At 41.1% G+C, this 11,974-nt stretch overlaps 1 protein-coding gene across 1 annotated transcript; it reads left to right on the top strand.

Annotated features, from left to right (window-relative positions):
• The first annotated feature begins 4,891 nt into the window (after positions 1-4,891).
• On the top strand, positions 4,892-10,643 carry tyrp1b (tyrosinase-related protein 1b). The gene is made up of 9 exons (XM_031747109.2): positions 4,892-4,957; positions 5,832-6,187; positions 6,454-6,562; positions 7,364-7,577; positions 7,893-8,097; positions 9,340-9,507; positions 9,813-9,992; positions 10,075-10,221; positions 10,305-10,643. Exons 1-9 carry the CDS (start codon positions 4,944-4,946, stop codon positions 10,508-10,510), a joined length of 1,599 nt encoding a protein of 532 aa, XP_031602969.1. The 5' UTR covers positions 4,892-4,943; the 3' UTR covers positions 10,511-10,643.
• Positions 10,644-11,974: the final 1,331 nt, after the last annotated feature.

Genomic DNA, 11,974 nt, shown 5'->3' with positions numbered 1-11,974 from the left:
TCTGCAAAAATAAAGGAAAGGGACAACATTAAGAGTCATAAAATGCTGCCAGAATTGTGTCATCTTGCAATCTAACACAACCTAACACACAATCTTCCACAGGTGTTTATTTGACTTGAGATCTGCTGACTGCAAAGTCACATTCAAAACCTTTTTTCTCTCTTCCCAACCTTTTTATTTTTCTTACACTGCTCAAAAGAACATTAAGGTAATGGTTCATTTTCACAGTATAACACAGAGCCAGTTAAACTTCAGGGACATCAATCTGTCTTGTTAGAAGTCATAAACCATTGTGAATCCAATTCACCCGCTTTGGTGCAAATGAAAATGACAACAGGCGTGCTGCAGAGGCAATAACAAGACTCCCTAAAAACAGAATGGCTTTCTAAGATTTGCTTTCTTCTTGTCCCTCCTTCCTCCCTTTTTCCTAGTTTTGCTTTTTGTTAGTGTCCTTGTTACTGCTAGTAACATGAGACAGTACCAGCAGTCAATTCAGGACACATCCATGCTTGCCGCCATAAGAAGGATTACTGTGTCTCCCTATACAGTCTCAGAACTGAGGAAGAGATACTGACCATTACACAAGAACAGCTTTGCAGGGCTTCGACCAGTAGCATGACTGATATCTGCTCTTTTGCATGATAGGAGCACCCTACAAAATGATCTCCAGTGGGCTACTGACCAGACTCCATGGGCATGGCATGCATTAAGTGATCCCTTAACTTTTTTGAGCAGTGCATTTATGCAAAGTGACATCTCTTAAACTATTTTAGGACTGACAAGCAAGCAGAAGATGCAAACAACCTTCACAGATGTTGAATTAAAATGGAATCTTAACTTTAAACTTTAAAAATAATCGAACGCAACAAAGCTTAAATTTTATTGGCAGCCTTCGCTGGACTTCATCACAGATTAACTTATATTGTATGAGAGTTCTTTCTCTTTCTTTTGTCTTTCTTTCCTCGGCTACACTTACTCTGACAGTTTTTCAGTCTCTTTGCCACTTACACTAGTAGTCAGACTTTTCCATTGTGACCTGACTAAATATCATGTACTGACCTGCAAACTTGTGGCTCATAGGAGCCACCAGTTGTGTGCTTCTCAGCTGATTCCCTCTTGGCGCTTTTATAGTGTACTAGCCCCGGGATTCTGCTCAAAATGTCACATGAGAATGTGAGTCCCGTGAACCAAGAGCATTACTGGCTAATACCACTGCTTTTGCTAATCAGACTGGCGGGCTGGGATCAGTAATTAAGCTACAGTTGTGTGCTTGCAGTGAGAGACCATGTGAAAAATATGCATGCGGTGAAAATCAACTGTAAACAAAAAATACTAAAAAATCAGAGATTTAGAGATTGAGAGTCTGTGTATAACATCACAGATGACGGTTTGTGTGCTGCTTCAGCGAGTGAATGTGTATAAGACACAAGTAGAAATGTGATGCCTGCCTTGCACAGACAATAACAAAGCAACACTGAATTATTAAACAGTCGACACAGTAATTTTGAAATGTGTCCTTGTTAAGAGTCTTTGCAGCAGCAGTGACAATCCAGTCGTCATCAGAAGAACCGAAATTCCTGTTAATAGAAAACAAAATTCACTTTTTAAAATACTTTTTTTTTTAAACTCTTCTTTAGCAATAAATGTTTCCCCCAAAAAAAGTATTTCAAGAGTCAAGGCAGCTGTAAACAACTGTACCTGAACAAAAGATGCCGGGATTTACAAACAGTTTGGTATTGCACTGAACTTGGCGTCCATGAGGTTTCACTTGGAAGGACGGCATCTGTCTTTGATACACAATTCAGAGGGTGCTTAGCTGAACTCATAGCTGCAGAAAAAAGATCTTACTTTATTATCCTTGGAACTTCAAGCAAACAGCTTGACAAAAAAATCTAACTCCACAGTGCTCTAAGATTATTTTTCAGTGAGCTTTAAACTGTAAACCAAATCCAGCTCCCACCTCCATCTGAGTGACTGGTAGTTTTAACACGATCACCTTTAGCTTAGCTGGTTCGGCCTAACAGGCCCCACTCTCTTATTCAGTCTTCCCATCCATATTGAATGTTTGCCTGCCACACTTAAATGCATGATGCACATCACCTTGAAAGTCAGAGACAAGAGGACCGAAATGTCTTAATATCCATTTGACAATAACCAACGTAAACCTCACCCGAGCCCAACACAAAACCCAAAGCAGCTGTGTGAACATTAAACTCATTAGGGATTCTGGGAAACGTGCAAATATTCAGCACCCAGGCAACATAATGGAACTGCTCTTAGGACAGTCGCTTTGTTGCCCTTGAGGGGTAGTCTACTAGGACATTTTAAAAATTTCAGCCAGGACGGTATCCCCTGCAATTATTCAATAATGTCAAGTGATCTGTTTGTATCTAGGTGTGTCATTAGCTCCCAGGTATCTCATTTCAGCACAGTTCGTAAGCTTTTCCATCTGGTGTGGAAATCATTAAATAAACAGACCTTCCAGTGAGAATATTAGCATTCGCTTAGAGCAGCATACTTAACAGCAGTTTGACAACCATTACGAACAAGCCATTTGAAACTGTGTTTCAATTTCATCGCTTGAAAGGTGCCTGTCTTTGTTTTTGTGTAAAGCAAAATAGATTTTCTCATTTGTGTGAAATTTATCCCATTTTCCTGCTAGCACTACCCTAATATTATACCATTGTACTCCATGTGAGTTGTTCCTGTTGTCAAACAGCTGTGTATTTTCTCCTTTTTTTTCTGTTTCAGCTGGTCTAATCACTGCCAACTGATCTTTTGTCCTTTCCACCAGGATTGCTGCAGTTGACCCAGCTAATATGTCTTCAACCCTGGCCAAAATAAATGACCAGCAAGGAGATGAGCATGCAATAGCTATGTCAGGCCTCCCGCCCAGCTCTACAGATGAGTGGACCAATATTGGGCCAGGACCAAATTCCTCACAAGACCTCAGGACTTCCTTTCTCTAGGGGGTCCAACTGTTTCCTCATTCATGCTATATCTGAATTAAGCTCAATGAGCACACAGAGAAAGCCAGTGAATTACCTAAAAATTTCACACCCTAACCAAACCCAGTAGTGACTGTCTCACATTCCCAAGTGTATTAACTACTGTATAATCATCTTACACTTAGTGCATATGACTTATTTGTGTTTTTGCATGTGTAAATTTGAAGAAAAAAAAAACCCTAACAATTTTGGCATATATGACTGTGTGACTGAGTGAACAGAGAAATGTGTGTTTGAAAATACTGTGTACATGTGCAAGTGTGCAAATGTGACAAACCTTTTATGTATCTACTGCTGTCTAGTGGTTTGATGTCTATAAACACTTTAGGCTGCACTGGAATTGTTGAGCAACGGTTTTCAAAGTGGCCACATCGCTCATGCTGTACAAAGCTGCTGAACTACCACGAGCAATCATCCCATTTTATCAGCAAGTCTGAAGTCTGAGAATGCTGGCTGCAACATGTGCCTCATCTGAAAAGTCTTTAAAATGTAAAATGATTTTTTAAAAATGGATTTGATTTTTATTCTGCATAAGTCTTGACTTGTGTATCATAAGTTTTGCTTTGAGTAGAACAAAATTAAGTGTCCAAAGAGGCAACTAGGTCCATAAATTGTCTGACAAAGGCTCGATTATTGTATTTTTGTCTCTACACACCTTATTTATTCATTTGCATTGTGAAGCTCTGTCCAATCCAGTTTTGCTATTTCTATCTGTAGTCACATCATCAGTAATCATTGACTCCAGTGCCAGGTTCCACTGGCAACCACACACCACAACCCTGCCCCTATCATATTTTTCTCTCCCCGTCATTCTTCTGCAAGTTAATCATCTGACCTTTTTTTCCTCAGAACTGTGCAGACTCTTTTAGAGGATTTCTAAAAAACTCTAATCTGACCTTCATGTTCTTGAGTGTAACCGGTGGTTTGCACCTTGTTGTAAACCCTCTGTCTTTCATGTTCGTGGACGTTAACAATGATATCACTAACATTTTGAGAGTGTTCTCATCTTGGTTAGATTTTTTAAAGTTGTTTTTCTTAACAGTTGAAATAATTCTGTCATCATCCACTTTAGGCATGGTCTTTCAGGCCTCTTGGGTTAGCTGCGTTGGCCAATGCATTCATCCTTTTTAGAATGCACCAGATTGTTGATTTGGCCACTCCTGAAGTTTTTGGTGTCTCTCTGTTAGATTTATTTAGATTTTTTTTCAGCCTAATGTGTACCTCCCTGTCTACAGAGAAAAGTGACAAAAATACAAACTTAGGACATTGACTCAACTTCAGATATTATGTTTGCTTCATTTATCGTGAAATAACAAGGGACCAGGCCTCGTGTCACCATGAAACCGCTTGTCAGTCAATTGTCCAATTATTTTTAAGCCTATGAAAACGAGGGACTGTGCATAAAATTGGCTGAATCTCCTAAAGTGCTAGTGTAAAAATACTGTAAAACTGCTGGAATTAAAGCTGACAGTCTGTACTTCAATCACTTCTTGATTGCTTAATTTAAAATCGTCTTTTGGAGTATACAGAAACAAAATGAAAACAAACAAAAACAAAACACAATTATGGAACTAACTTCTAGTTACGTCCATGATTTACATAAATGTAGAACTTGGCTTAAACCCCAGAAATTTTCTCTTGTAAGACTTCAGCATGAATGTCAACAATAGTTGTGTGAGTATCCACAGTCTGGCGTCATTTGGTCCATGATCACAAGGTTCATGAATGAGTTTTTGAAAAAACTCAAGTACCCTCAAGTGTACACATGTGTACGGTGTGTGTGTGTGTGTGTGTGTGTGTGTGTGTGTGTGTGTGTGTGTTTCCTTGCACAAGCTGCACAAAGGCCTGCTCATGTGCTCAATAGCTATTTAAGACAGAGAAGGGCAACGGGCTGATTCTTGGGGGGGACTTCAGTTCTGCAAACAGAGGAGCAGCATGTACAGTCAGAGGTAGGGGAACAAATGATACTGATTCCTTTTTCACCAAATGAACTGTAGAATCCAAAAAGTCTTACAACTCTGCGGTATGACTTACTGCTTTAGCACCTTTACAAATTAAAAGTGTATATTGGACTAATGCGCTACATCTTTGCAGAAGAAGTGAAGTTTTGTCTCATATGATGTTACAGAGCAGATTTCCACAGAACCCAGCAGGTGATGCACCGACTCGTTAAGTCGTGCATTCAAATACTTTTAATATGCTCAAACATGTGGAGCTATTCCCCCTTTTATATTGGTAGCATTTCTTGTTAAATAATTGCTCCTGCAAATTATTAGCCACTCCTTCATTCATTTCTAATCAACAAACTTCAAAAGGCACAAAAGGCAAGCAAATCTAACTGCAAAAAAAAAGGAAGAAAAAAGAAAAAAGGTTCAAGCAAATCATTGCTTGCTGTCTATTGTTGAAAGCATTTCTGAACTTGTAAGAGTTGAAAGCTAATGGCTTTGTGAATTATAAATAATGACTTGTGCTGCCTGCAGGGATGTGTAAGAACTGAAGTTTTGGAATAATGTTAAGACAATTGGCTTTAACAAGAGAACACATACTGAGTAAGTTGTTCTGGAGCTTAATTTCAGTGGATGTGGCGTGTATGTAGGGATGTTTTTTTTTATCTTCATCTTGCTAAATGTGTTCTGGGATGGTCACTGGTCCTTCACAACCGTGAACAAGACAAGTCCTTTAGAAAAAGAAGGAGGGCTGTATAACAGCAATTCTCAACATGTAAAAGATTTCCACACACTTTGTTCTAACCTTGTTCTCACATATAAATTACTGCATGGCCCTAAAAAACTCCTTACTTCACCTCATTCTCTACTTTGTCAGCTTGTGGAGTGTGGGTTTGGTGTGGACCTTGTGCACCACGCTCACCTTGGCCCAGTTCCCGAGGGAGTGTGTCACTCCTGAGGGGCTGCAGAGCGGCCAGTGCTGCCCATCCCCTACAGGGGTGGCAGGAGACGAGTGTGGCTTCAGCACAGGAAGAGGCCAGTGTGTGACCATTGAGGCTGACAGTCGGCGCCATGGACCTCAGTACCCTTATGCCGGGCGCGATGACAGAGAGAGGTGGCCGCTGAGATTCTTCAATCGCACTTGCCGCTGTAATGGGAATTTCACTGGCTACAACTGTGGGCGATGCAGACATGGGCTAACTGGACCAAACTGTGATCAGAGGATCTCTGTGGGTAAGAGAGCAGATGCTTTTTTAAGACGTAAAAATTCATGACAACTTAAAATTTCTATCTTCTACCGTGTCCTTCAAGATTTCACAGGTCTACATCAGCCTGGGGAATGAAGACAGCATTTATTGCTAGGAGCAGGAAAAAAGTGTTAATTTTTAATAGCACTTTCTTTCCTCTACTCTTCCTTCATTCCCCCCACACTTTAACAACACTTCATTGTCTCTCTTTTTTGCTCCCTGTCTTCCTCCGCCCCATTAACCTCCCCCCAGTAAGGAGAAACATCATGCAGATGAGCACAGCTGAGAAGCAGGCGTTTGTAAATGCTCTGGATCAAGCTAAAAGGACTGTCCACCCTGACCTCGTCATCTGTACAAGACGGTACATTGGAAAAATAACATGATAATCAAGCTGAGTATAAGTAGATGATTTTACAGGGTTGATTTTTACTCTGTGATTCTCTGGTCAACACGTGTAAAACACAGCATGTTTTGCCCAAGGACCTGCACGCTCAGACTCAGCTGAGTCTGGCAGTTGAAAGAAATATATGTCCAGTATTTGTGGCTGAACCACATGCTGTGATTTTGAAATTATTTGTAAAATCAGAGAATTTCTCATGGCAACTTTCTTTAAAAGCTGTAGAAAGTTGAGCAAATGATCACTTTTGGCATGAGTAAAGGGAAATACAGTCTTCTGAATCTGTGAATAACCTCCTTCTAAATCAGCTGAGGACTGCAATAGATTAATTTTTGAAGCCATTCTTGACTGCAGCTCAAAGAAAATCTCTTAACCTCTGGATCAGACAATTAAAACAATTAAAATCCCCCTTGTTACTAATGGTCATGCTCAAGATTCTTAGTTACATGCCACATAATGAATTCCAGCTACAGAGAATAAAATGTGTATTAATATCTATATATCTATTAGTGAGTTATTCACCAGTACCATCCCCAAGTTCTGAAGCAGTGTGTGAATGGATCAGTGAAAACAAAATTGTGAAAAGCACTTTGTAGATCTACTAAGATTGCAAAGCTTTATGCAACAGCAGAGCATTTAACATATGCATAGTTCATCTAAGGCCACGCATTCTCTTACTTCAAATCAATCAGGGTGAGTTTGGAGGATTCAGACAGAGCAATGTGGAGGAAAAGATACAACGTGACATTCACCCTTTATCTTTAGGTACCAGGAGTTGTTTGGGCCTGATGGCAACACCCCACAGTTTGAGAACATCACCATTTATAATTACTTTGTTTGGAGTCACTACTACTCTGTCAGTAAGACGTACCTGGGGCCAGGCCAGACCAGCTTTGGAGGTGTAGACTTCTCCCACGAGGGCCCAGGTTTTGTCACCTGGCATCGTTTTCATCTGCTGCAACTGGAGAGAGACATGCAGGTGAGCAGAGAGAAGGCAGGGAGAAAGAGGGGCGGTAGTGGAAAAGAGGAGAGACAGCAAGCTTTTGGGCTGATAAAGAAATGGATGAGGAGGTTAGGATAGGAGGAGTGGTGATGGAAAAAAAAAAAAGATCTGACACTGAGTGAAAAGCTAGCCTGAAGGAGAATGGGTTAATGCAAGGAGGAAATAAAAAAGGCAAAACAAAAGCAGGAATATATAGGAAGGGGACAAAAAATAAACAATTCAAGAAAGCAGTTCATTTACAGACAGTCCTTCCCTGAACACCTGCCTCCTTCCCTTGTTCGATCTTCACAGGACATGCTGGGCAACCCCACCTTTGCCCTGCCCTACTGGAACTTCGCCATTGGAGGCAGCGAATGCGACATCTGCACAGATGACCTGCTGGGAGCCAGGAGCACATTTGATATGAGCTCCATCAGCCCCAACTCTGTGTTCTCACAGTGGAGGGTCATCTGCGAGAGTGTGGATGACTACGACACTCTGGGCACCATCTGCAACAGTAAAGACAGTCACGGAAACACACACTATACCTCGCCGTGCAGCCGAGCGCTGCTGATATACGGCATCGTCTCAGCTGCATCAGAAAAGAGGGCAAAGAGCTCATAAAGAGAGCATGTAGAACATAGGCTGCTATAAATAATAGCTCACAGCTGTTGTGCTAAATTCGATATTGCTCGCTATTACTTCAGTTTGTTTGAAACTGCTCTAGTTGTTAAACATCGCCTTCTCTGTTGCCGTGTGTAACTGAAGTACTACACATCTCTAAATACTGCGGTTTGAAAGATTTTTTTGTTTTTATTCAATCAGCCTAGTTTTTCAGTGTTAATTCCTGATTGGTCACAAGATTTAACCTAGAATAAGGGAATTCTTATTCAGTAATAAGATAACACTGCGTAACCTAGACTTTAGGTGATCAGATTTGCAGGGATTGGCTCTCATTCCGCACTGGCACCAGATTACAAGCCTAATTCACTAAATTTCTTTCAGTGTTCAAATGCACCTAATTTATAAAGGATTTGGTTTTCATCTGGAATAGGCAAGTAATTGGGAACGTCAATCATCTTTCCCCGTGGAGCCTCAACAACAAACTTATAAAAAGAGGTCATAAGAAAAAGAAGTGTTTGGTAACAGGTTGAACACGTGAGTGGCCAACATGTGAGTGATCTATCTTGTTATTCCCTCCAGAGAGTCATGACAGGCCTGGTATTTCCTGCGTCAACAAGCAACATCTCCTTAAATGGGTTAAGGGGGTTGCCTCATTTGTGCATGTGCTTGTTGAAGACAGGAATCTAACAGTCTACTGGTTCCTTTGATCTGAGGGAATAATCTTCAAACAGACAGACAACTCGGTTATGTAGCCTTCTGTTTATGTGCTTGTGTGTAGGAGAGAAAGCCTGAAAAAAGAGAAAGAGATCATGCATGCAAGAGAGACAAAAAAAGAAAAAAAAACTTCTGTTCAGTCACAAAGCTCCCACTCACTACTGTTGACTTTTATTGAATAATTAAAAAAGAAAACTGCCATCCTGTCATGTTTAAGGCTGATCAAACTAGTAGAGTTTCCCACACACAGTTAGAAGGTGGTTAAATAATACATTTTCAATCAAGCCATGTCTGTAGGGACCTCTGTTTTGTGCCTGATCTTAGGTCTTAGTGTGCCAGTAATCAGAAGTTATCTTTATTATTTTAAACTAATTATATTTCACTAAACCCAGTTTTATTGAGTCCCTTCTTCATCTCCAAGGCACAGAGAGCAGTCCCATCAGGAGGAATCCAGCAGGCAACGTGGCGCGGCCCATGGTGCAGAGGCTGCCGGAGCCCAAGGATGTGCTGGACTGTCTGGAGATCAACACCTTTGATACCCCTCCTTACTACTCCACCTCCTCCGAGAGCTTCAGGAACACCATCGAAGGTGATCCACATTCAACATGACTCATAGGTCAGAGCCAAAGTGGAAGCTAAGATTTAGCATCCTCCCATCAACCCAATCCAAAGAAATATTCAGTTTCACTTGGGCTCAGCTCAGAAAATAAAGCTGCTGAATACTGTGTGAGTGTATAGATGAAACACAAAGCCAGAAAAACACTCACTCAATCCTCCACCCACATGCACATATGGTTAGCTCCAACACAACATTTGTTGTTCCTAATTTTGGTAAATCAGTCTTCATTAAATGTTTTCCTTTTTTTCTCCTTTTTTTTGTTCTATAATTTCAAGGCTACAGCGCCCCCCAGGGGATGTACGACCCGGTGATCCGCAGTCTTCACAATCTGGCCCACCTCTTCCTCAACGGGACGGGTGGACAGACTCACCTGTCGCCCAATGATCCCATCTTTGTCTTGCTTCACACCTTTACCGATGCAGTCTTTGACGAGTGGCTCCGCAGGCATCAACCGGGTACACCTTTGCGAATATTCAAACAACCAAATTCACTTTGGAGAATGAATAGATGGATTGACATATTCTTCACTCTCTCCAGGTGACACTGTTTACCCCGATGAGAACGCTCCCATTGGACACAACCGCAGGTTCAACATGGTTCCTTTCTGGCCGCCTGTCACCAATGCTGAGATGTTTGTGCCTGCCCCAGAAAACCTGGGATACTCATATGAGGTCCAGTGGCCGGGTGAGAAGCAGAGAACGTGTAAGCATGTGCAGATCCACAAAATCCAGGAATTCCTGATAACCGTCCGCTCTTTTCCTTCATAGCTCGTACCTTCACCCTCTCTGAGATCATCAGCGTAGCCGTTATTGCTGCAGTGTTGGTTGTGGTGGTGGTTGGTATCGTCATAGCCTGCGCCATGCGTTCTCACTCTTACAACTCTGCCGAGGCCCTGGAGCCGCTGCTGGCAGAAACCTACCGACGCTACTCAGAGGAAGACCGCAGGCTGGACAAATCACAGTCTGTTGTCTAACATTTTCAGTTATCTTGAGAGGACCCAACATTTACATACATAAATTTGTCTTGTTTTCCTTTTTTTTTTTTAAATGATTCCCCCATTTCTTCTAATAAAGGTGAACTGGTTTTGAACCCAGGCATAATTGTGAGTGTGTCTGTATCTATGAATTGAAAGGCGGAGAGGGTCTGGCGGATCTTTTGTTGAGCACATCCAGCAGATTTTCAGACTGCAGCCAAGATTATAATAACTGCAAGAGCTGATATCCAGTATTCAGATAAGTACACAGCAAGCATAGGAGCAGCTACTGGGACTGAACCCTCCAAAGCTACATGTCAGAGCTACACTAGTGACTCCACCTCGCTGCCCATTTTCAGCTGACAAATATAAGTTTATCCGTGCAGATGAAATGATCTCTTTCTATATGATTATGCTCCTATTCCTTTTCATTTTTTTTTAATAACTCACTCTGTTTTTGTGTGAACAAGCAGTATTTTGTGAAAACACCACTGCAGGCCTTTTTGCCGCAGGCATAAATTTGCTTGTCTCAAGCCTCAGGCCAACTGGCAAATCACACCACTTAGTCGTAATGTTACTTCTCAAATCAAGCCCATGCAAATTTCCATGTGTTCAAAACCGCAGATGTACCGCCCTCAAGTGGATCTAAAGGATTACTGCGAAAGGAGGAAATCGATTTTTTTCTTCATTTACACTCGTATCCTAAATTTGGACCGATTTTTTTTAAACAGCATGTAGGGAATATCAAAGACATAACTTAATATGACTTTAAGCGCACTGTGGAATTTTAAATCTTCATGACACCATAAAACTGCTAGATTGTCCACACCTATAAGCTATAAAAAAGCAGGGTTCGAGTACCCTCGAGTTGTAAGACTAGTTTGCCCTTTTGGCACAGATTTATTACTTTTATTTTTATAACTGTGGCTTTTGTGTGTGTGTGATAGTTTTACATACATAATATCGTTTGCCTTGAATAAATAAATATTCCTGTCCTGTCTGTCACAAAATGCGGCCACCTGTCACTGCATGCCTAATTACCACGAAGGCGCACAGTATGCACAATTTATGATCCTACGTTGCATCTTTGGAGGCTTACAGAAAGTCTTCAAGCTCGTACCTACAGCAAGGACGTCATGGAGGTGGAGGGTGGAGATGCTGTCTCATCTTTTTGATGTAAGGCTGCATTTTCAGCAGAAACTCCCCACCCCAAAACAAACACTTAACCACAGTGTCCTCAAATTTGAGGATGTTTAAGCCGAGGGTGATCAACGGACATTTAAAAACGAACATGTTTTTTTATTCTTTTTATTCAGAGTATCAAAAAGAATTTCATAAATAAGCTTTTGTGAATCGTTAGAAATTCAGTGGTTTATTGAATAAGCGTTAAAAAGATTTCTGTAATAACTACACAGTAGACTACGGAACTTTCATCACTTGAAATTTACTTTATTTCTGGATGAA

Source organism: Oreochromis aureus, linkage group 6 (assembly GCF_013358895.1).
Source record: "Oreochromis aureus strain Israel breed Guangdong linkage group 6, ZZ_aureus, whole genome shotgun sequence".
Classification (NCBI taxonomy): domain Eukaryota; kingdom Metazoa; phylum Chordata; class Actinopteri; order Cichliformes; family Cichlidae; genus Oreochromis; species Oreochromis aureus.
The sequence above is the reverse complement of the archived record's forward strand: the minus strand, read 5'-3'. Positions and strand labels throughout refer to the sequence as shown.